Raw genomic sequence first — 25782 nt, forward strand, 5'->3', positions numbered from 1 at the left:
GCATTCTCAATAAATTCCAAACATGGCGAATAGTTAAACATGGGTATGCCGATGCTTTGTTTGCCAGATCGCAGTTCCATCGCTACTAAATGAATAAATTATTCATGAGGACTTGGCGACACCGGTTTCTTGATTCTTATCCGTAACAAATTATAGCATCAACTGACAAATTGTCTTTTTTATAGAATATATTTGGAACTCACAATCGCTCTAGATTTGGCCTCCATTTTGAATAGCCTTGTCGTCATCCTATTAGCAAACCTCAGACACAAATTCTTTGTTCTTTAAATTTATATTTTAATAGAGGGCTCAAGTGTATTGAATTTAATTAAAAGAAAAACTCATCATATGTATTTATGGACGAAAATTTAGTTTTGACGGTTATATTGATCACGATAAACCGCTTCATTCTGTTGTCACCGTTGGTTATGGATCGATTTCAAATGTATGAATATTTACCCAACCGGTTGGATAGTATCTTATCCTGTCAGAATGTCAGTTACAAAATTTGCCGTCAAAACATAAACCTGGCAGCTATTGTAAATAGAGTCCTCAAAAAACATGTGTACCGGTATTCAATGGGATTATTTGAATGTAAATCCCACATTTTATTGTTTTGTATATTCTAAGTTTTCCTAAGCTACTACTCGGTTTCCATGAAAAATTACATCCACAAAATGCTGATACTTTTGCATTTTTCGACACCAAGCGACACGTATTCTTCGGATTCAGATTTCTGTGTTTAACCCTTAAAATTAGTCACATCATCTTTGCTATTAGTTTATTGTGGTGACCATAAAGCCAATGGTAGCGTTTTCTTTAATAAAACGGTCCCGTACCTGGTCTTTTATCTACTATCTACAAGTTATTAAGACAATTAGTTAACCAGTTGTTAAGATCAATGACATCACTGAAATAAAATCAATCTTTCTCAGGATTGAATCATCAATCTCCTAACTTGGCTGCGTAGTCTATTACCGTTCGGTTTCCAACAGATACTTATTGAACAAAGTCCTGAAGCCCTTGTTAGATCCAGTGATCTGGGTACTTGAATCTCGGGTAGTTGAACGCTTTCTGCATCATATTCACAGTCTTGTGCTGACCTAGTGATCCGACCGGAGATCGATTGTCATCAGAGATCAGCTGATTGAGATGAGAGATGATATCTGAGAGATCACGATACGATATCTTCATCAGCCTCTCTCTGACATTGTACAAGGCCACTAGGTCATGTGTAATGATCCACCCACGACAGTAAAGTACTTTCTACCAGCTGATTAGATACAGTTTCCTATGTGCAAAACATATGGTGAATGGTTTGCCTAGGGAAGTTTAACAGCAATCCGTAAAGCCTCCGATGGAACGTCCAGTAAAATTGTATAATGTTCAAAAGTTAAGTCCACAAAAATAAACAAGGTACTTTCTGTAATCATGACGATAAAGCACAAAATAGCTTAAAACTGGAGATTTGGGCATTCTAAGACTGGAAATGACAAGATTTACTACGTTCGTACAGGTTATTAAGTCACGTTCCCGTTAGAAATTACGCATGGGACCTTGTATAGACGTTGCTTGTGAACCAAAATACTACTATTATATATCATTTCACCACGAATACACCAGCGGTGTAAGATAATAACGTGATTGAACAGTTGCACTGGATTGAATGTGGGACCTAGGTTGCTGTAACATGAGCTGTAACGTAAATTTTAATCATGTAGAACTTCGCTGTCCGAAAACTACTTAAAATTTTTCACAAAATGCGATCATTGGCAACCTATAAACTGAAAATTCAACAATATGTTTTCCATAATACATGATAATTTAAATCTTGGATTTTCAAATAGATTTCTGGTATAAGACGAAGTGTTAGACTTTCAGCATCCAACGTTATAATTTACAGGATTTACATTACGAAATTTAGGCCTATATATTTATGAAAATTTCCACTGTGGAGAATCCGCAGCTGAATTGCCAGTGCGAATCGCTCTACTTACATTCATCTGGCTACAAGTATGTTGTACGTTTTTGCAATTGGTTTTTCCACGGTGTCGCGACAGACGGGTTAAGATCAAGGTTGCGTTATCAGTCAACAACCGGTCTGCAGACGACAGAGAATCTCTGGAACAGAACAGCGGAGGTCCGCTACTGGAGTAGCTCATCTTGTATACGGCCGGAAAAGGCTTTTATAAGAGTTTACATCGTTACCTGGCAATGTAATACGACAGAATTCACTTGACAACATATAACTCTATTGTCTATAATGATCATTGTCTATTATTGTCTATAATGATCATAGACAAAAAGAAATAAATATAGACTGTCAGCTGTGCTGCGGTTGGCGTATATTCCGGCGCCGACCGCTAGGGGTAATGGTGTAGTTACGGCGCACACCGCTGCATCATCAAGCGCTAGCGACCGTTTCCATAACAACTTGGTAGTTGGGAGTAGTGTTGCCAACTTTGGAGGAATTCCCCGGAATTAGTATGTTTACTGACTTTTTTAGTATTAATCAATAAAATAATTTAAAATGCCATATCTTATTGTATTTTTTTAAACGTATATTTTTATATCTTATGTAGTTTCATTACAATGATTCAAAATTTTCTTTGTTAATCCATAATTTTAGGAGGTGGTTTATTGGAAGGTTTTGTTTTATATTTGCAAGAGGTCAAAAACTAATTAACCAGGGTGTCTAGTATGCGGGGAAAACGGGAAAGTCAGGTATTAGTATTGAATTTCAAAATGGTCTTGAAAAGTTGGGATTTAGTCTTTATTTTTATATCAAAGTCGGGAAATTTCATGTTTTTATCTCGATCGCACTAGACAACGATCACGTTTCCGTAACGGCGCAAAACGATGATGATGTCTACACGACCGCGGAGATGTCCTTAAACCGCGACCGTGCTATTTATGCTATAATAGACGTCGTTTTCGAGACGAAATTTTTCAAGGAAAAATGATCACGTCTTTTCTGCGATCGCGCAAGACGATAATGTCTACATGGCCGCTGAAGATGTTCACTATATTGCCGCAATCGTCGACGACGATGACGTTTCGGGACCACGGTATTCAATGATGATGTCTACACAGCCGCGGAAGATGTTCATGATTTTGACGCGATTGCAAAAGACGACACTAGCGATATAGTAATCATTTCGTTTGCAGGAGTGGTAGTGCTGGTAACAGCTGGTGAGTAGTCGTGGTCTACACCGAATCGAATACCGATAACCGATATCGAACGGCGATAACGCTCTAGCGGCAGATCGCAAAACCTTTCTTTGACAGTCTATATTTACTCTATTGTCTATAATGATATAACGCTTCATTGAAGATGCGATCCCCGCCTCATTTTTCCGCTAGCGACACGTTAAATTTGAAAAAAGTTGTTTCTTGACACTTACATTTTACACTTGAAAATTACTATCAAATATGGGAGGTTACTCGTACAATTTGCCACAACAATTTTGTATTGTATTGGAATAACCCATTTATCTATAAACTCAATACACTATTGTTTTTCTCTGTTACATCCCTTTACCAGCCGTCTTACTTAACGGATTTTAACAATTGAGATGCAATTAAAAAGCTTATAATCTAACGCACCTGCGAATTAAAAATGTTATTTCCTCTAGGGCTTCGCCCCTCACGTTTAGTTGATTTCTAAAGTCCATTTTCAAAGATCCAGTTAAGATGGCCAACTTTCTTTATCGTGGTTTAAATGTGAATTGTAATTCAACAATTCAACAGTGGTCCTTATAGTTGAATATTTAACCACAGTCAGATTCTAAACAAAAGAGACTAAACAGTTTATGAAAATGTATTTGAAATAAACAAATTTTTTGACCACTTTGACCTGGTTGAGGTAGGTAAACCACTCGTTACGGTGCAGATCTAAAGTTAGCAAATAATGTATTGTAGCTAGTGGTTCAATTCGCCTAACAACACTGTTTTAAACAAACATAATCTTATAAAGGTAAATGGGTTTGCACTAGATTCATTTTGCTGGGAAACAAGTTTTGGACGCTATTAATCTACGCAATCTGCGCACGGGTCTCCTCGCTTAAAATCATTTTCCTCAGGTTTTAAATTAAAAATAAGAAGCAATACAGATTTTCTAAAATACATTAGTGATGTTAAATGTCAGAGTTACAATTTGCAATAACGTAATATTGAAAAGGTTATGCGACGCTATTTCAAGCTGTTCCCAATCCTAGATTGAGACTTTGGGGGCCAACCATCGAAGCCTGATAAGCACTCAGTACTTTCACCAATATCTTTCGCTTTCATGTGAATCTATTTTCTGATTCCTTGCAGATGTTTCAGTAACATCTAACCACTAAACCACCATAAACCACCATAAATAGATCGATCGACAAGTATTGAAGGGTTTCAACAGCAAGCAATTAGTAGATCCACTTTAAAGCACAGAAACTAAATACTGTAGCCCACTAGCCCACTTTCTATCATTGATGAGACACTTGTGTAATTTTCTACTGAGAGTTTAATAGTAAACTGGACAAAACCGATATTAGGCTTTTGAGTATTGGGTAGAGTGGTAGAGTGGGTGTAATGCTCCTCTAGGAAAAAAATGCCGGTCAATTCACTAACACTATGGTGTTTGAGAAGAAGAATGATTAACAAGAAGACCCCTGAAGATGCCATACAAGGTGGCGAATTGCATAGGCTGATACAAACAACTTACATGCAAGAAATCGTATATATCCAGTATTGATCCCTGACTAAGGAAACGTCTGGTCTCAGAAAAAAGTTACGCAACCTACCTCATACCCAACCCAAACTCATATTTAATTTATTTTTGTGTTTAAATACGTCTAACTGAGCTCCAATTTAGTTTAGAAATAGAAAATTGACCGAATTACCAACTACCTATGGTCTTCGAACCTAATTTATTTCGGAATGTTCACATTTCCTACAAACTTCAAATGAAGCAGTGTCCTGTAACCACTTGTTGACCAGCGAGTTCCCAGTAGAGTAATCGTTCTGCAAGCTCGCGGTCAGTTACCTTATCTTGCTACCAGATGCTGCGACCTTGACTCTAACAGGGCGTGGTCACTCAAGGTCGTCCATCGTCCATCCCTGCTGCCATCACAACTGAGCCTACCTTGCGTAACAGAGCACAGAAGGGTAACTTAGGGGTGGTACGGTGGTAACTAATGTGTATAACCTTCTTTTACTGTAAAGATTTCTTTAGCCTAGATTTATGATCTGTCACCTTATCATGGCTGCCTATCATGCTTAACAGGAGGGCGTTCTAGGGGAGGGTGAGTAAGGGATGTTCCTGCATTCTTTTAATGTTAAATGTCCTCTTTCAAAGCTAGTTGATGGCACAGTAGTTATTTGTGCTCAACGATAAAAAGGTCGCCGATTGAAATCAAGGGATGACAGTAACGGCCGCCTCAAAATTTACTTTTTAGGCTTCATGATCAGTCAACTTGTCCTTGCCTTATCATATCAATCTTGTGTAAGAATGGTATTTTAAGGTTAGAAGGGTGGTTGGTAAAGGAATGGTCCCTGCCTTCACCACGTAAACTCTATTTGTCAGAGAGTAAAACCCGGGTGGTGGGCCCAGTAATTATATAGTGCCCGATCATCTCACTCTATTCTACACTCATATTTGATCATTGTAATAATCAATCCGGTAATAATCAGTAGCGTGATAGATTGAAACTATGCAGGGTTAGTAAAAAGTGTGGAGACCCCCTGTTATTTTTTTAACGGCCCATACTAGAAAAACTAAACTCGGCACACCATTATGGCATGTTATGAAGTACGTTTTGGGCATAACTACCACTTGGTATACATCCCCAAAATGGGGGATTTTGGGAGAAACTCAAAAATTTTAAATGATAAAGCCCCATCGAGTGACCTCTCATTTTGAAGGTCATAATAAAAGAAAAGTAACAACGCAAACTAGAGGTATCTATCTTAACACAGTAAAATATGGCAGCCAGTTGAATATAAAATTGCAAGTTATTTCTAATTTCTAAAGATTTCAATCAGCTTCTTTTTTTTACTGGATTGAGATAGAAACCTCTAGTTTGCGTTGTTAGTTTTCTTTTACCAGGACCTTCAAAATGAGGAGTCACTCAATGGGGCTTATCATTTAAAATTTTTGAGTTTCCCCCTAAATCCCCCATTTTGGGTTTGGGAACCAAGTGGCTATTAGGCTTAAAAAGTACTTCATAACATGCCAAAAAGGTGTGTAGAGTTTAGTTTTCCTAGTTTGAGCCGTTAAAAAATTTAGAGGGGGTCTCCAGACTTGGAAAGCTGTAAGTTAAATTTAACTTCTGAGAATTTCAATTGGCTGCCATTTTTTACTTGATTGAGGTAGAGGCCTCTAATTTGCGTGGTTGGTTTTCTTTTACCAGGACCTTCAAAATGAGAGGTCACTCGATGGGTCTTTCCATTTGAAATTTTTGAGTTTCCCCCAAAATCCCCCATTTTGGGGATGTAGACCAAGTGGCAGTTATGTCCAAAACGTACTTCATAACATAACATGCCATAATGGTGTGCCGAGTTTAGTTTTTCTAGTATGGGCGGTTAAAAAAATAACAGGGGGTGTCACACTTTTTACTAACCCTGTATATGCACAGAACTGTCCTTGATCATTGGACTAGATTGTCCTGGCTATTGGTCTTCGTCAGTAATAAAGCTACAACCATAATCCCATAGGCTTACATCTTGATGCATTCATATTCAGCTTGGCGTTGCTGTCCCAAAAGCAATGATACTGATAACTTACTTTTTGCCATCCAACTTGTTACAGGAAATAGTAAGAATAAGGTAGGGCGGGAATATATTGTAATATTATAAAGAACATGAAAGCTGCCAATAGTGCCAGTCCTATCAGACAGTCCACAGTCCTTTAGGCTACCGGTATTGCGTGCTATACAAGTTAATATAATTGTTTTCCTACAGTTACCTAACAATGTACATGATCTCTCACTGATTTGAGAAAGCAAAGTGGCCAATTCGCTCATCAGTGAGACAATGTTAACATTGTCTCACTCTAGATTTGCAACGTGAAGGCACGAAATAGTGAGCGCGTAACATGCAGGCAACGTCGTATGCGCGCGAAATACGTTGGCAGCACTGGCTGTAAATCAGCTGGTCAGCTGTTGTACTGTTGTATTTGTTACTTCACATTAAATGTTATATTAAAAGTTCACTTCTGTGTAAAAATAGGTTATGTTTCTTCACAATTTATTTGTTTTATGGTAACTGTAGGAAAAGTATAATGTGCAAATCGAGTTCAAAGTACAATTGCCTCACTCGAGAAACCATTCCTCACTCGCCTACGGCTCGTGAGAAAGGATTTCTCTCGATTGAGTCAATTGCTCACTTTTCTCACAATAATTGTGCAACTAGTGAGAAAAGTGAGCAATTGACTCACTCGAGAGAAATCCTTACTCACGAGAGTGAGGAATGGTTTCTCGAGTGAGGCAATTGTACCTACTTTGAACTCGAGTTGCACATTATACTTTTCCTACAGTAACCATAAAACAAATAAATTGGTGAAGAAACATAACCTATTTTTACACAGAAGTGAACTTTTAATATAACATTTAACGTGAAGTGACAAATACAAGTACAACAGCTGACCAGCTGATTTACAGCCAGTGCTGCCAACGTATTTCGCGCGCATACGACGTTGCCTGCATGTTACGCGCTCACTATTTCGTGCCTTCACGTTGCAAATCTGGAGTGAGACAAAGTAATTAGAGTGAGACAATGTTAACATTGTCTCACTGATGAGCGAATTGGCCACTTTGCTTTCTCAAATCAGTGAGAGAACATGTACATTGTTAGGTAACTGTAGGAAAATAACTATTAAAAACACCACAAGAATGTGTTTTAAGGGTGGATTTAGATGATTTGTATATTGAAGTGTTATTCATATAAAAATATATTTTTTTAATTATGCATTGTTTTTTATGTCAATAAAACACTGGTTTCATTTTATTTCATAGTCAGTGCTCAGCGATAAAATAGGTCATCAATTCCATCCTGAGAAAATTCATCAGCCTTTTAATGGCCCAAAACTGGATCTGTCCTTCATAATTGGCCTTTTAATAGTTCCTGATGGCTATTGATCTTAGCCAGTAACAAAGCAACAAATATCATCTCACCTCATTTTACATCTTGTACGCTCGTATGTCAGAAAAGCCAGTGTGCTAATTCAAAAGTAATAATAATCATAACGATTTTCTGCTTAGACTTAATACATGATCAGTCAACCTATCTCTGCTGGTATGTGGCCAATAAGTGCTCCCTATAATGTACACCCAAAAACTTTCCTGAACCTTGGTAGATGGCCAATCTTGCACGACATAGGGTATCCTAGAGGCGGAAGAGTGGTACATGAATGTTCCTTTACCTTCTTTCTTTGTAAACATCTGTGTAAATGTGTGTGTCTGTATAGGTGAGAGCAGGAGTGATCGCCAGATCAGCTGGCCAGGAGGTCTGGTGCCTCTAGGACCTTGTCTCTCAGACAGAGGAGAGTTTGGTCGCTGCACATCCTTCCGCAGCTGCTATCCGTACTTCAAACTGCCTCAGCTAGGCACCTGGGAGACATGGGTGCTCGGGTACTATGATACTTGCACCTACCTCACAAACACCGGAAGACAGGTAACTGTCAGGTTATGTGATGCGGTAGCTTTAATGATATACTCCTACAAAACATTTGATCTTGTGTGAGTTTTACAAAAAAGTACCTGGGGACCGAGCTTTGCTCGGGGAAAATCATATTTTACTCTGAAAGCAGTCTTAGTATTGCAGATACATGAATCCATTCCCCACACTCCGCACTGCTAGCCTTTACTAATTCTTTTACAATTTCCTGTGTCGTGGACATGTTTCCATCCCTTCTCATAGCATTTCAGTATTGCAGATACATTATTCTAACTGCTACAAACTGTTTCCAGTTCAATCTAATCGTCATAAACAGTTCCCACACTCCGGACTGCACGCCTTTACTACTTCCTTCGACACTTCCTACGTCGCGGACCTGTTTCCCTCCCTTCCCATAGCATTTTAGGATTGTAGATACCTTAATCTAATCGTCATAAACGGTTCCCACACTCCGGACTGCTCGCCTTTACTACTTCCTTCATCACTTCCTACGTCACGGACCTGTTTTTCTCCCTTCCCATAGCATTTTAGGATTGCAAATACCTTAATCTAATAGTCATAAACAGTTCCCACACTCCGGACTGCTCGCCTTTATTTATTTTTCTACGTAATTAGATTTTTGTTGGCAGTTCTAACTGCAGTAAACTCGTTTTTAGGTCAGGAATAACTATTTACAACGTTTGAAGAAAATTGTCGGAGCCGTTTTCGAGATTTTGTTGTAAGCAAGCAAGCATACATACATACATACAAGCAAACATTGCTCGTATTAGAGTATAGGATAATGTCTTTTCCATGAGTCTCACAAAAATCGGTAAATCGGCCCTGAAAAAATAATGTTCTATGAAAATAATAGAATACAGTAGACCTGTGCTGATTGGCACGTCTGGGACTTTGGCGGTGCTTGATTACTGAAAATGGCTAATTAATGAACTTAAATTAAAAACCGCTGTTATTTTGAGATTAGGGGAAACACCCAAATAAATCTTAGCCTGGTGAGCCATTTTCCTTATTTTATTGATTTTGTTTTATTTTATTCGTATATATTGCTTGTAAATATAAAATGCTAGGAATTACCAAAATAATTACAATAAAGCACTTTAAATTTTAATCGAATGTAACTGACTTCTGCCAATGGCTCAGAAGCGCCAAACGCGCTAAGTGGCGTTTAAACAGCATTAAACAAATTTTGTTTACCTTCAAACCGGTGCCAGATTATTGAAAGTGCATGCAAAGATTAGCAGTATTTTACAGTATATTGCTCTGAAGTCGTTGTGGTGGTTGTATATCCAAGCAGGTAAATCCAGGGAACTTCATGGACGATGGAGGAGAAGGGGTTCTAGGGGTGTAAGGTGACTAATATAGTTGTAAACAGATTGTTGCATTTAGGTTTAACTTTTTTATTGATTTTACAATGGATTGTATTATCAAACTAAGTACATAATTTATAGAACCAAACAAATTGTTAGGGTGTGTTCCTACTGAGCCGAAGAAGGGGACCGGACGAATATTTTGCAGTTCCAGGGTCCAGTTGAAAGGATTATGCTACTGGATAATCTAACAACTGCCATCTCAACAACTGGACCCAGCTGTTTCTGTTTGAGGCTTAAAATATTATCCAACGCCAATCAACTACTCTAGTGAAACAATTGATCTAAGTCAGTAACAAAGCTACACAGATCATATAACTCCATTCTACTCACATCCTTCACTCATACTTGGGATAAAATACGCACATAGGTGACGCCCTCATCTCAGTGGTTGATAATTGATATATAATGATTTTTTATAAAACATGAGAGATAAATTAGTTAAACTTATACATGGAAAGAACTGAGAACATGCAAAGCAAAATAAATAGTAGTGTACAAAATAATGCCTTTCTTTGTAAATCTGCCAGTGTTGAAATCTGAGTGTAAAAGACATCCTAGTACAATTTGTCCAATCCTTGTTGTAATTTTATAATCAAACAAATAAGAAATAATACTTCAAAAGAGGCTGTAACAACTCCAAATTTACTGTGCGGTATAACAGGAAGACTTTCTTTTACGGAACCAAATGACAATGTCATATACTAATTGTCCTCAGCCAAACAAACCTAAATGATTCATATTTGCATCTGCTCAACAGAGAAGTCTTTAAAACCCAAAATCATTCCAGAAATTCGGTGTCTGCTGCACAAACCCAGTGGGACAGAAGCCTCCTGCCGCAACTCCTCCTGAGATAGAAGAGGCGACGGGTGAGGACGGTGGAGGGTCCATCCCACCCAACTGGCCTCCACCCATCCCGACCCATCCACCCGACCATACCATCCCGCCTCTACCTACCCATCCTCCAAGTCCTGGCTACCCTATCGAGCCAACGTCAACCAAGAAACCCGTGACTACCACTAAGAAACCTAAGCCTAAACCTCCTAAGCCGCCAAAACCTACAAAGCCTCCGACTCCACCACCTAATTGGCCTCCGCCCATTCCAACCCATCCTCCGACTGCACAGCCATGGCCGCCCACTGCTGCTACTAAGCCGCCCACTGTGGCTCCTGAGGTGCCTGCAAAGCCCACCCAGCCACCTGCTGCTGTTGGAGATGCTTCTTGTGGAGCTAAAAATGGGTTCCAAGATCAAGAGAGGATTGTAGGAGGCCAAAACGCTGACCCTAATGAATGGCCTTGGATTGTGAGTGTGTTTAATTTCAGTTCCATAAGGTTAGCATGTCATAGTGAAAATAAATAAACAGTATCAGAGTGATGACCTACACATACTTTCTCCCATTAGCTTCTCATTAATGGGGTTAGTAGCGGGAGTTAAAGATATTTTATGGGTAAAATCTCAAAAACTGCAAACCTTTGAAAATTAATTTTTTAAATAGTAGGGGGAGGTCTAATTTTGTTTAGAGTTAAAGGAGTCAAATATTTGCAATTTTAATCAAAACGTTTTAGAAGTTTTTGTATAAATCACCAATAATTTTTTTTTTTTTACTAAAATAAACTGTGGAGATATCATGGATTAGTACTCACATACCAAATTTCATCAACATTGGACCATAGTTAAGTCTGTAGCTCTGTTCACATAGACACACACACATCACTTCAAAATCCACTTTTTGGGTTCATGTGGAGCCGAAACATATACCTGAAACTCAAACTCAAAAGTGTTGAAATAAATTTTGCCGTAATGTATGTACGAGGAGAAAGTAAAAACATTAGTGTAAGTTTGGAGGGAGAAGGGTGATAATCATAAATACACTTACACTTTTTTTATGTGTTCGGTTTCTTAAATACTGTACCATATCTTTAAAGACAAATACCTTGTTTTGTGGCATAAACATAGGGTATGCCTTGTATTTTCTTTTATTGGAAATGGACTGAATCATGTCCTGGCACATGTGTGTACGAGAAAGGTAGTTGCAGGATCTTTACCAGGCTCATAACCCTGGCTACCTGGGTGTTTTTTAGTAAATAAACCAAGATGATGAAACACAATACAGAAACTTTAAAAGTGAATGAATACTTGACTTATTTTGAAGGTTTTTAAAAATAGCTTCAGAAAATTTATGAACTATCAAACTATTCCTAAAATATGTTGTTGCAAAATGTTAATGAGTACACATTTTTGTGTCAACTATCAAGATAGGATTCATTTGTAGCAGTAGGATAGTTTATACTGTATGTTGAATAGTGATAGCTAGTCGTGGTTTCATTTTACAGGCAGCTTTGTTCAACAGTGGTCGCCAGTTTTGTGGAGGTTCACTCATAGACAACACACACATCCTTACAGCAGCTCACTGTGTGGCCCAGTGAGTACATAGAGTATAAAGCTTAGAGTATAACTATAGAGTATAGTGCTTAGAGTATAGTACATAGAGTATAACTATAGAGTATAGTGCTGAGATTATAGCTATAGAGTAGAGTATACAGATATTTTGTAAAAAATGTAAATTTCAAATTTCCATCTTAAAATAAGCTAATGCATCAACAAATGGTCCAGGGAACAACACCTAGAGCGTTGGCGTAATTATCCTGGTCAATCATTTGGCAAGAAATTGCTCTCAGAACCTAGCACCCTCTTCACTCGCTGGCTGACAAAGCTGGGGAGAGGGCAGTTCAAGGAGGTACTTGCTCTTATCAATGGACACGGCCATGTCAGGAAACATCTCCACACTCTAGGAAATATCAATGACAATCAGGAGTGTCGACTTTGCAACCAGTCTGATGAGACTGTAAAACACATTATTCTGGATTGTGTGAACTTGGGGTTAGGAGAAGGGCTCTGTTTGGTCTAAAACGGCCACATGATGAACCAGACGCTAACATTGGGTAAAAGCTCCTGCACCTAGTCAAGGACACAGACATAGGCTTACCCAGTTAGCGGCAAGTGGGATGCACAATAAAGCTTCGGTTGAAGTGTTTGGACCAAAAGTCCACAGTCCACCCCTCTCACAATACAATACATTTTATTGACATTGAATACAATACAAGGAAAATAAGTAGCCTAAACTGTTGTCCTTTGCAAGTTTATGAATCCATTTCGATCAAATTTGGAAAATTTATTTATTTTATACTTAGCTATTGACATTTTACTGTAAAAAACACTTTATTAACTTCAAGTCAGCAAACTCTAATGTTATTTAAGTAGGAAATTTATGTGAAACGTTTAAGGAAATATTCTAGTGAAAATCCAATCGGGGAAATGGTAATTCGCTTTAGTCTGCATGTTTGCTGCGGCGGGGATATTTAAATATAATTTGTAATGTTGGCAGCATGACCTCATGGGATGTGGCCAGACTGACAGTGAGGCTGGGTGATCACAATATCAAAACCAACTCTGAAGTGAAACATGTAGAGAAGAGAGTGAAGAGAGTCGTGAGGCATCGTAACTTTGACATGAGGACATTGGTGAGATTACGAAATCTGTGATTCAAGTTTAAACTTAAGTACTTGTGAATTACTGATTGAACACAATCTCGGTTTACGAGTCATATTGGATATTCGTACTTGTACACAGTGTTTAAACATTCTTAACAAAATATGTTATAGATTAATACTCCTTTTAGATCAGCAGAAGGAAGTTTACTGCTCATTACATGTTGATAGTTTTGATGCTTGCTGTAATTGTAGTTATTGTATCAACTTAAAAGTATTTCAGCCAAATGCAATCAATTTATCGTACTAATTATTCTCTGGTATTGTAAATAGAGAATATAAAGAGTTGACTTTATATAACCTGTAACCACAATAAAAATGTAGTACACATCAGCACAATTAAACGCAAACGGACATAAAATATACTTCAGGTTTTGTATTAAAACAACAAGACTGCTTGAGTATCCAAAGTAATAACTTACTCAGCTAAGCTGAAAGATATTTTTAGATCTGTCTTTAAAATGTCAACACTCTGTTTTTAATTTCTTATTTCATACAAATTTATCCACTCAACTAGTAGTGCCAGTAAGCTGGAATTACTGTAATCTTCATAAAGAAACGTTCACTGCCATTGTCAAAGTTCATTAATGTTTTCTTAAGTTTGCCACCAGTGGCAATTCACTATACCAATACTATATTTACTTGCTGTGAACTCAGTCACTAAAAATACCATTTCATAGGAAGTGGAAACATGATAGCAAATTTCAACTAATAATGTTGTTGACGCTTTCAAACTGGATACTTAATCACTGTTATTAATTTACATAACAAGTATGAATATCAATTACATGTATATTTTTCTTGATTCTTACAGTACAACGACATAGCTATTCTCACATTAGACTCCCCAGTAACTTTCACCCAGACAATACGTAGTGTCTGCCTCCCCACAACTGGTACTCAGGCTCGCTTTGACGGAGCGACAGCAACTGTCATTGGCTGGGGCAGTCTGCGAGAAAGTAAGTAATCTATGTAGCGACATTTACTTTACAATCACACACTTACTTTAGAATCATAGTCTGATCAAGCTGCACATTGATTGTTGTCACCTCAAGCTGAACAAAATATAAAGTATTACATTAGTTCTGCATTGATTGTATAAGAATAAAAAAATGCAGACATAAAAAACTTGAACATCGATTCTCTGATGTTACCTAAAGAAAATAATTAGAATGTTATAAGTATATCAAATAAAAAATATAACACATTCGTTACTACTAATTTAAATGTGCTTTAAAAATTTGAAACGATTAGGGACGATTCCTCGACTACTGTTTTAAGAAAGAAAGAAAATGTCAAGTTTCATTCATAAAAAACATATTTATTAATATTAAAAGACTAACAATTGGGGTCTAAAATAATCTTTGGGATGAACAAATACCTAATTTGCAACTTTCATTAATTCATTTTAATAACACACATTTTGCATAATACAAATAACTTATTGCAACATAAATGTATTAACTAAGCAATTACTAGTAATATTGTTTACCTGTCCTGTACTCCGAGTGCGCTGGTCTATGATAGAATTTAATTGAGGTTTAATTTGTTTTGATGCAGTGCTTAGAATTCCCAATAAATATGTTTACCCTAAGACAAAACATTCTATATCAGTAAAATAAAGGCTAGATGTTGGTTCTTGTAATTACAACCTGATGTATTGCTGAATTGCAGAGTAGCTGAGTAGATATAGTGGTCCCCTACTCATCAGAAGGATGCCGGATCAATCCTGAGAAAAATCAGAAGCTTTTTGATGGTTAAAAACTGTCCTAGCCGCTGTCCTTGATCATTGGGCTTTTAAAAAATGGACCTGGCTCAAGAAACGAGACGATCCTGTAAATAAACAAAGTCACCATCAATATAATTCAGTCCTTAACATTCACTTATCTTTCCTTGAATTCAAATCTGAAAAAAAGCTTAGCCTACTAATCAATGTGTAAAAGTAAGGCTAGGATTATACTAGGACGCTAGCGTCCCACTTCGAGCCGATAAATTACGTGATTTGTGTTGGGACGCTAGCCTCTCGGACTACTATTTTATCAATGTTTTGTCACTTTTTGTCAGTCATCAATATGGCACCAACGAATGAAGAGATGTTGCTGATTATGTTATTAATTAAGAAAAGAAGGCGTCGTGCAAAAAGATTTAGTGTAGACCCGTTTTTTGCTGCCCGACGTGTTAAAAGCCTGTATTTTACATTGTTTGATGATCTTTGCAATAGTGAAACAAGATTTTTTTAATTACTTTAGAATGTCACTTCCTTCTTTCAAAGAGCTTCTAGGCTACATCCAAAGTTACATATTTAAAGAAGATACAAGATTTCTCAGACCAATTTCACCCGAAGAGAAACTAATCGAGCGTCCGGTGGCTTTTTTTTAGCATCCGACGCTGGCATCCCTAGTATAATCGTCCCCATTTGATTTAATGCCCCGCTAGCGTCCCGGACGCCAGCCTCCCGGACGCTAGCGTCCTAGTATAATCCTAGCCTAAAAACAAAAGGCTGCTAATGCTAATCCTAGACAGTTCTTGTTCTACAACCAGTGTTATGTCAACAGATGGACCACAACCAGCTGTACTACAAGAGGTTAACATTCCTGTGTGGACCAACCAGGAGTGTAAACTCAAGTACGGCAACGCAGCACCAGGAGGCATTGTAGAGCATTTCCTCTGCGCAGGACGAGCGACCAAGGACTCCTGTAGTGTAAGTTACACCAAAGTTCATCCTGCCAAGGAGGTGGTTTTGATAGAACATATAATTATCTTACATTATCCTTGTTTGGTCAAACTCAATGTTTTGTGGCAACTGCCACATCTTAAGGTTCATCCTTATCCACAGGGCCGAAAAATAGGCACGGTAGCCATGTAATCGTCTCCTGCAATTGCGGCAAAATGCAAATATTTCTTAGCTACTTCCCTATAGGGAAATTCACTAAAAGGTCGATGTTAGATAGTAACAAGACCAGGGTTTGGACCGTTCCCTTTCAAAACAAAAAAAATTCCACTAGCGTAGACTCACAAACACAAATAGATGGAATGTCTACACTAGTATCCAAAAGCCAACACCTTCTTATAATTCACATCATCCAACTTTGGAAACTCAAGCAAATTCTGGAGCTCAAGATATTTTGCATCGTGGCACCTTACTATTGGTAGTAACTCATATGTGTGTTTACAGGGTGACAGTGGCGGACCCCTGATGGTGAACACGGCGGGGCGCTGGACCCAAGTGGGGATTGTTAGTTGGGGCATAGGCTGTGGTAAGGGGCAATACCCCGGCGTCTACACCAGGGTGACACACTTCATGAGCTGGATCACCAAGAACCTCAAGTGAATCTGACAACACCGGGAGGAAGTGTGAATCATAAGTGCAACGTCTACTTTCATTGACAGAATTAAAAATTACTTCAGTTTATAATTCGGTTCCATCTTAATATTTCAGAACGCAAAAGGCTACAAGTCATTTGCAAATAACTGTCAATTACAGATTTGATGGTATTTGTAACTTGGATGGTGGCATTGTCTTTTTTGTTTAAACTTTCAACACATTGTTATGTAAAAGTTTGTTAACATTTGGAAGTAAATTGTCTAGTAAGACCATTATAAAATGGTTGGAAATCAATTTTAGCCTTTTTTATAGGGTCAAATTTTGGAAAACTTTTACCCCATAGATCCCTGTTTCCGTGGTCTGATCATGCTGGTTTGCCAACCCGTAAAGGCGAATGTGAAGCAGATAGAAAAGTACGAGTCTCAATAAACTTGTGTTTGAAAAATCTCACGTAAAATTTTTCTTCTACTTTTTCTTTTAATGCCATTTTCAATTTCATTATTTTTAAGAGAATATTAACACATGATTGGTGTAAACATTTTGGTAGCTTTCTTACAAACTCGATTTCTCAGTCATGATCATTGATAGAGGCTTAAAATTGATTGAGGGTAGCCGAGTACAGTTGTGAATCTTCAAAAAGCTAGATTTTTCTTACAGCAGAGCCATAAACCTGAGTAGTATAATGAACACTTAAATATTAAGCACGTTAAAAAAAAATATCCACTCTTCATATTAGGCCTACGATTCACACTTCCCCTGTTGGATTAAATAATCATTATTAAACTGTACCAACTTAAATCTTGCGAGATTTGATCTCCTTTAAAAGAAAACTAGATTAAGACAATCATGAAAGGATATTTTTTGTGATATTGAATGATAGTTTACCAATTAATTAAGGTGAATATTAAATTATAGTGATACATTAAGTTGTTATATTGTATTTAAAAATAATATGGAAAACTCATTAGGTCAATTGGTTTGGTTTTTGGATTCATGTTTTTGCTTGGCAATATTCATGAGACAAAGTCTTAAAAAGGTAAAATCATAAGCAATTTTTATCCTGACAATCAGATAAAACAAAGTAATTAAGGTTACATACCTTAATCAGTCCAACAAATAAATAAAGTAATAAAATAAAGTGATGCCTGTGCCAATCCAATTAATTTAGATATGTTTGTCAGAATGTATACATGTCTTACTGTGAACTTTTTAATAAATTTATATTTATTAACAGTATTTCTCAGTTTACCATATCCACTATTAATATAAGTTTTTTCGTTGATAAATAGTCATTTACCTATGAGAAAAAGCTATTGTGTACTGTTAAAAAACAAAAACATACATTCTACATTTCCATTGATTATTGACACAAACATAAGATTCATATAATTCATTTTGGACTTTTGCAATCAGCAATAACATAAACATTGTAGAGGAAATCGTTATTTGTGTAACTATTGTGTAAAGTGGCACTTTGCACTTGTGTTACACATTATATTTTTCTTACAGTTACTACTGTATAAAGCATATAAATAATTAGTTTTTCAAACACTATACAACACGTTTTTAGGTTAGGTTAAATCCAAGTGTTGAACAAAATAGGAAACGCTGCACCAGCTGATCGTAGTTGTAGTATCTTTAAGTGTAGTCAACTTATTTCCAAGCGTACACAAATATTTCGTGCCTAATAAACCCCCCCCCCCTCTGTTTTGTGTTGTTTGGTTGTAACACTGAAGTGCGGTAAAAATTAGTGTGGCAGAATTAATGAGAAAATAGCAATTGCATGCTATAATCATAGTGCAAGGAAGCCCACTTTGTCAGGTAACTGTTGGAAAATGTATATTACGTTACCGGTACTTAGGAAAATAGGTGTTTACCGGATAAGTATGTGATAAATTGTACAGACATTTGTATATTTAAAGAGAAAAATAGGGAATTAAATCAAGAAAATCTATTGAGAATACAAGATTTATTATAAACAGTTTCAATAGTTTGGTCGTAAGATTGTACTTGCCACCAAGTCAGAATATAAACTGTACAAAACTACGAACCAGCAAGAGTGCAATATATACAGGCAGCGTAATCTACTTATGTTAACATTTCGTTACCTAATAATTGACCAAAAACAATATTATCGGTAATGTTTGTACTAGCCTAGATCTACTTGGACTTTCCAAAACGAATAAAATGGAATGTTGTTAGGAACTAACCTTTGTTGCGACTATTATATTTGATAGTTAAAATTGTGCAAACGATTCAAAGCGCTCTGGTCATGGCCTTATTATTCCTACAAGCTTTAAAATAGTTAAGATAATAAATATAGCAACTTAGATACATAAGTAAGTATTGAGATCAGTTTTTAATATTAATAGAAAAAGATATAAATCCAAGTACTATATATGATTGTAAATTTGGATAAAACACATTAAAATTTCATATGGATTGTCGGAAATATTTGGATAAGGTACCTATGTCAAGTTATCATAAAGCAAAGTTGTTCTTTACAATAAAAAAGATAGTTATATTTTTATCAAAAATGAGTATTTTGAAAACAATGTGTATAATGAATTACTATTGCCATAATGATTTTGACTATTTTGAGATAAACCAACATAAAATTATGAATAATGTTACTTTGGATTTTTGGAAACACTATGAAAGCACTTCTTGATAACAACAAAGAATATTTCAAACAGTCAGTAAAAACTAGTACAACATAATTAATACTGTACAATTCCATGTATTTTGAGTGAGATCAATATCAAATAAAAAGATTTTGCTTGAGAGTACATGTGCTAAGTAAACCCAAGACCACATCTTAAACTTACCAACATTATAAATCAAGTCCAAACAACTTACAACATGTTGCTTGAAGAATGTCTCCAACATTTTGTTTATCTTAAATTTAGATTATTATAGTGTAAAATAATATTTTGCAAAATAAACATTTTGGTTTTAATGAGGTTAAAGCAGTCACACCTATAAAAGTACAAAAGTCTAACAATTCTCAAAGTTTTGTTGTCATACTATTAACAAAACACCCATTCTCAACTGAAGCATAACTACTAAAGTAAAAACAAAATTAGCTATTTAGCTTCGAGAATCGACAGATAAGACATTTAGGTAGGTTTACAACCAAAGGATAATGCATTTCAATTAAAAGTGCTACGCACTCTTTAATATCACTTAACAAAGCTTTTCATCACAAATTTTTATACCCGAGTTGGGTAAAGTATAAATTTAAAAAATATTACTTGGTTTATCAAAATAAAATAAAGCTTTTAAGACTGATAAAAATTAATATTTACACAAAGTGTATAGTATGAAATAAACTATTTTGTGAGTTTAAAAGCTTAAATAATTCCACTCTGAAAACAATATTAAGTGCTCAGATTAATCATTAAAACCACAACCTAAACAAAACACTTTAAAACTGCAGAGAAAAAAGTTACTAAAAAGTTCAAATAACATTTTTGTTAACAATTCTTTTAAGCTAAAAAATACTTTAAGTGACAATTAGAATTTCATAAGAAAAGCAAATTAAACTAATATCGAATTTCGAAACCTAAAGTTAGCTTTTTGTGGTGTAAATAATATTTGTATTCATGCAGGTTTTATGCTAAAAATACATAATGGTAGAAAATTTAAATATTTGTTCATATTAATTGTACTAACAAAATGATCCAACAGTTAGATTTATACACTGATTACCTAAAAAAATGTGTTAATAGTGTTGGCATGTAATTTGGTGTGTTGGACTTCAAGGACATAGATACGTACTCAATTTAATAACGGTTTCTTAGTTGCATTTATCAGAATATATAATGTCAGTCAAACCTTTGTCCTTGCTAAATTCATAAAAGCATTAAATAACATTTTATAACTAGTAACCATGACCAAAAATGGATTCATGATAATAATTAGAACAAGAAAAGAAAAAAAGATAGTTGGCATTTAAATTCTCCTATAACTAAAGCGTAATGTTATTTCAATTTAGTGACAAATGTTGCTTCTTAAGATTTTTAAACTTTTATTTAGTAAAAAAATCTCCAACCTAAATTAAAATACTATGTAATTAATTAAATATACACCTAATACAAATCACAAAATTGAGTGAGAAAATTTTAAAACATTACTGGCAGCTAATAATGGCAGTTTTAAAAATACTTGTTTCATTTTTTACACTATTTAATACAAACTCACTTAAAAGTAATAAAAGAATGTGTTTTAATTAATTTGTTTACTAAACTGAAGAACAATAAGTGTTTGTACCGTGTTATAACAAAAGGCATTCAAGACATTCAATTTTACAATTAACACATCACACAGACATCACTCTTCTTTTTTATGTTCATTCAATATTTTTTCAGTTTTTATCACTAGTTTATCACTGGATCAATACATATACACAATACAAATGGAATAAAACTTATCCATAAAGTCCCAAAAATGTCATAGAAAAATCAGTGGAATATTATGTTGTGTAATTGGAAAATGAAACTTAAGCACTCACTTGATTGTACGGACTAAAGTAGAAGTGAATTGATGAACTGTGTCCATTTAACGTTCACAATCTAGAACAGATAGTTGATTAGTTTGTTTGCATTGACAAGCACTGTACTTAAATTAAGGTTTTAAAAAGTTTACCATCACAACAAAATTCAAACTTGTATGTTTTTTTTTAGAAACACACTGTTTTTGTGTCAAAACGTAATTCATTTAAAAAATTGTAATTTTCTTTTCCAAGTACTGTATTACATGTGTTTAAAAGCAATTACCTCCCACTAACAGCAATTTGTAAATGGACTTGCAAAGATTTAAAAATGAAACTTTTGGGACTGAGACACCCTTTTAGAGTGGAAAATATAGTAAAACTAAAGCTCTTTTTCTTGCTGAACAAACCTATAAAATTAAAATAGAAATATAAAAATAGGTTTATGGTACAAAATATAAAATTTAAGTTGTTTCAAAAACAAGAAGGAACCGTTTTACATTCAATGCATTCTTTAAAACAAAGCTATTTACAATATACATGTGATATACACTTTATATGAAAATTAGTGTTCTTTATATAAAATTATATTTTAATGTGAAATCGGGAATGATTTTAAGAGATATGTTACACAACAATCTTTTATCTTCACACTTTTCATTATTTATTACTAATAAATCATTAGCTTTACAGTCATTCTCACAATCATGAGAAAACTTCAAGTAATCTCATCACATAAATAAAAGTTGTATGTGCAATTTTAAACAAAGAGTAGTATAACAAAGGTTTTTTGAATATTTTCAAGGCATTATTTAAATTTATAATTATCTTTTCTGTTGAAAAAAAAAAACACTAAAACCTAATCGATAACCTACCTTCAGCTTTTAAATGTAACTAAACGTTTCATTATAAAAAAACTACATACAAGATTTCCACATCAAATGCTTTGATAATGCTAAGGAAACTAAAAGCAGTGAGCTGACAAAAAAATCATAATCATGGTTATCAAATTTTTTTTTTATTTGGGGAAATTTGGTTTGACAGATTTGGTTTGACAGTCATAGAAATAATATGTTTTCATAAGTTTTCACATATGAAAAAATATTGTTCAAATACATACAGTATCAGATTTCGAGACCAATTTATTTATTTCTTTGCTGTTAAAACCTCCTATTAGGCTACGGCCACACGGGCGTTTTTTCACGCAAGAACGCAGCGTGAAAAAACGCGAGAAATATGGGCAGCATTAAATGTAATGAGGTATGCCACACGGAGTGTGTTTTCACGCAGATAAGGCGCGTCTGCAAAATCACCCGCCGCGGGCCCGCAGAAGGATGGACTGGGGTGCATTTTTGAAGCTTGTTTTCACGCTCTGTCCCTGGCCACACGGGCGGGAGCAACACGCAGCTTTGATCAAGTCGTCCTAGCAAGTTAAATAAAGATAAATAAATGTATCTAATTTTTTCCAGGATAGCGTAAAATATTTTTGGGTCTAGCCAATTACGCAGTAGGATCTTAAACATAGGTCGACCTTACTGGACCACTTAATAATTTTTTACTAAAAGGAAAGGCGTTTGGTTGGACTAAAAAAAAAAAATGTAAAATGGCATTTATGTAGTAGGATATACAAAGATCTGATGAAAATCTTGTCATAAAAATAGTTGTAATATATTTATTTTTTTATACTAAATGTAAATAATTAAATGAAAGGTTAACAAATCAAATAATTTTAATGTACCAACATTAATATACCATTCATATTTCTTGTTCACTAGTCAGAAACAAGGTTACTATTTCGGTCATAAAGAAGATATACAACATAATTACGTGAATTCGTCAATCAACTGCGGGTTCCGAGTGTATTTTCCCGTTCCTGGACTTCAACTAGCGTGAAAATAAGCTACATTTTACTGCGTGAAAAAAACGCGTGTGTGGCATACAACAGCGGGAATTCAAGCAGCGTGAAAATAAGCTACATTTTACCGCGTGAAAAAAAGCCCGTGTGGCCGTAGCCTTAGGACAGCACAATATACTTTAGTTTAGGTAAATTATGTGTTATAAAAATGTATTTTTAAATAATCAGCAATGAACATAGATTTTTTACCGATAGACATGGCAACCCTACTGGGCGTATTTTTACTCAAATATAAACGTACGGTGAGTGTGACATGGAGTGGGATGCTTTGTGTAGCTTTATACAGACTAAGATCAGCTGTTTTTAAAGGCAGGACCATTTATTAAGCCCAATGATTGATTAATGAAAGCTGGGGTGTTAACACGTTCAATGCGGCGGCGCGAACAGCTAAACACTGGGTGGATGAGTGCGGGAATACGTTTAAATTTGGTTTCATCCAAATGGGAGGCATATACTAAGTCCCAGTCTTTGTAAACGTAGCTTTACAAGAACCCAACAGATAGCAGCACTAAACAATACTCTGCTAGCCAGCCAAATACTGGTATTGCCAAATGGAGGGAAAAAGCAGGGCTGAAATACCCGGATACACTAAAGAACGCAAAAAAGTGGTCAAACACAATTTTGAGGTTAGGTTCCTTCCACAGTGCTTACAGTACATTCATTATCGTTATTCTATTACATGTCATTAGATCCAAGCCTAAACCCCACACTACAATAGATTTTTAATAATCCCTACCTCCGATAAAATGGTCTGATCTGAAAACAAATTATAACAGATTGAAGTATAACACAGGCATAATAAGCGGCACGTGAAACAACGCCTCGCGGCAGTGGCTAACCTTGGATGGAACAATAGTTTGTAAACGGCGGTTTGACGAGTATACTTGTCGCACACTACTGGAAAGCGCCAGCGGTGACGAGATTACTTGTCATGTGCAGTGAACATGTTAATAGGAGTGTTATACAAATAGATTTTGTGACTTATGTCCAAAATTGTCATTAATTTTTTTTTATTTATGCAGAAAATTGGAAATCAAACTAAAAGATTGCCATTCTACTGGTTTTAACTTTGACATCATATCACTACTGAAGCTGATTAATATTTTATCAATGTTTACAAGTAAACATTTTAAAACAGAGAATAAACAAATTTGAATTAACCAACATTCACTTTGATAACACGTACGTCAACTCATTAAAAATTCACTTAATCTTACTTTAAAAAGATCTAACTTTAAAAACTGTGATTCGAGGTAGCAATCGGTGGAACCCGCTGAGTTGTTACAAAACCACAAAACTCCACTAAGTGGCTCTCGAAGAGAACTTAGACTTGAAAAACTCTTTTGTAGGTTCGTAGTAGAGTCTGCGTATAGCAATCATTTCTGGCGCACGTCGTAAACTTCCGCCCAGCATCTCTGTCTCCAGAGCGAGAATTACGATTGTGACGAGTGAAATGGCAGCAATGACGACCGACGGTATAAAGACCCTGATGAACTTGAAGCGTCGCGTGACGGTGCGCGGAGGCAGTGCGGGGGGAGGGGGCCGAGAGAGTGGTGCAGTGGGGGGGAGAGGTAGACGACCTCCGCGTAGTACAGGGGTCGGACTCCTACTGGACCTATGAGAGGCACCAACCAGCTGTGACTCAGACGACGAGTGATCCATCGAGTCCCGGAAGTAGTAGTCTCCGAAGTTCCCCATCACCGACTCTGAGTCCTTGTGTAGACCTGTAAGGTTACAGACATTCATTGAAGGATTCCAGTGATTGTAAAAAATCACAAAAATACTGGATGACATTGCATGTACGTTGCCTGCAATCCTACAGGTTAAGCCACAGTTTTAGAGTTTATATAGTACACAATAATGAAATTCTATACAATTCTGTATAATTTTAGCTTGCTCTGTGTATGAATCACTGCAACATATCGGTGAGACTAGACAGTATTTTTGCCAACTAAGCAACTTGAATCATTTCCATAAGATTCCACGGTGAAGATTATACTTTAAACTAAATTAAATAAACTATGACTGTGAGAGCTTATGTTTTACGTTAACAGTTTAAAACATTCACTGCGGCATACATCAAACAGGCGCTCACCAATGGCGGCGAGGCCCGGGCGAAGCCCCGGAGCACAACCGAATCATCGAACGCAATTGGCATTCAAATATTTCAGTCTGACGAATAACAAAAGAGCAGCGGTGGTTGTGCTGTGATAACCTGAGAGTGGACGTAGTTCACTGAAACACCCAAAGGTAGCAGGACTGCCTGGTTCTATGGTCAGTGTCTTTGTAATGTGGCTTGAAGAGAAAAAATCCCCGAAACCGGGACAAAAGCATTGCCAGACGGGATTTAATGGGAAATTTTAAGTACCAACCTACACCAAAATAAAGCTCACATTCTAAGGCAATGATTATAACGTTCCCCGGCAAACACGGAGCTCAAAATGAATCAATGTATTGGAAGGGACCCAATGACTGGTAA

At 36.0% G+C, this 25782-nt stretch overlaps 2 protein-coding genes across 4 annotated transcripts in view; one reads left to right on the forward strand and one right to left on the reverse strand.

The window, feature by feature from the left end:
- LOC128997035 (proclotting enzyme-like) overlaps positions 1 to 18110 on the forward strand; it is a 34999-nt gene extending 16889 nt beyond the window's left edge. The window contains exons 2-8 of the mRNA XM_054422614.1: positions 8447 to 8652; positions 10813 to 11325; positions 12357 to 12445; positions 13409 to 13544; positions 14386 to 14530; positions 16127 to 16272; positions 16747 to 18110. Of these exons, the coding sequence (XP_054278589.1) occupies positions 8447 to 8652; positions 10813 to 11325; positions 12357 to 12445; positions 13409 to 13544; positions 14386 to 14530; positions 16127 to 16272; positions 16747 to 16902 (1391 nt within the window). The 3' untranslated portion in view covers positions 16903 to 18110. The remainder of the gene's footprint in view (positions 1 to 8446; positions 8653 to 10812; positions 11326 to 12356; positions 12446 to 13408; positions 13545 to 14385; positions 14531 to 16126; positions 16273 to 16746) is intronic.
- A 5111-nt stretch (positions 18111 to 23221) lies between these two features.
- The window catches only part of LOC128997051 (FERM domain-containing protein 5-like), a 33849-nt gene continuing 31288 nt past the window's right edge, over positions 23222 to 25782 (reverse strand). For all 3 annotated transcript variants that reach the window (XM_054422632.1, XM_054422633.1, XM_054422631.1), the window contains one exon: positions 23222 to 25027. In XM_054422632.1, the coding sequence (XP_054278607.1) occupies positions 24606 to 25027 (422 nt within the window). In that variant the 3' untranslated portion in view covers positions 23222 to 24605. The remainder of the gene's footprint in view (positions 25028 to 25782) is intronic.

This window comes from Macrosteles quadrilineatus, unplaced genomic scaffold (genome assembly GCF_028750875.1).
Source record: "Macrosteles quadrilineatus isolate MER2022 unplaced genomic scaffold, UCM_ALF_1.0 Scaffold_6__1_contigs__length_79288215, whole genome shotgun sequence".
Classification (NCBI taxonomy): Eukaryota; Metazoa; Arthropoda; class Insecta; order Hemiptera; family Cicadellidae; genus Macrosteles; species Macrosteles quadrilineatus.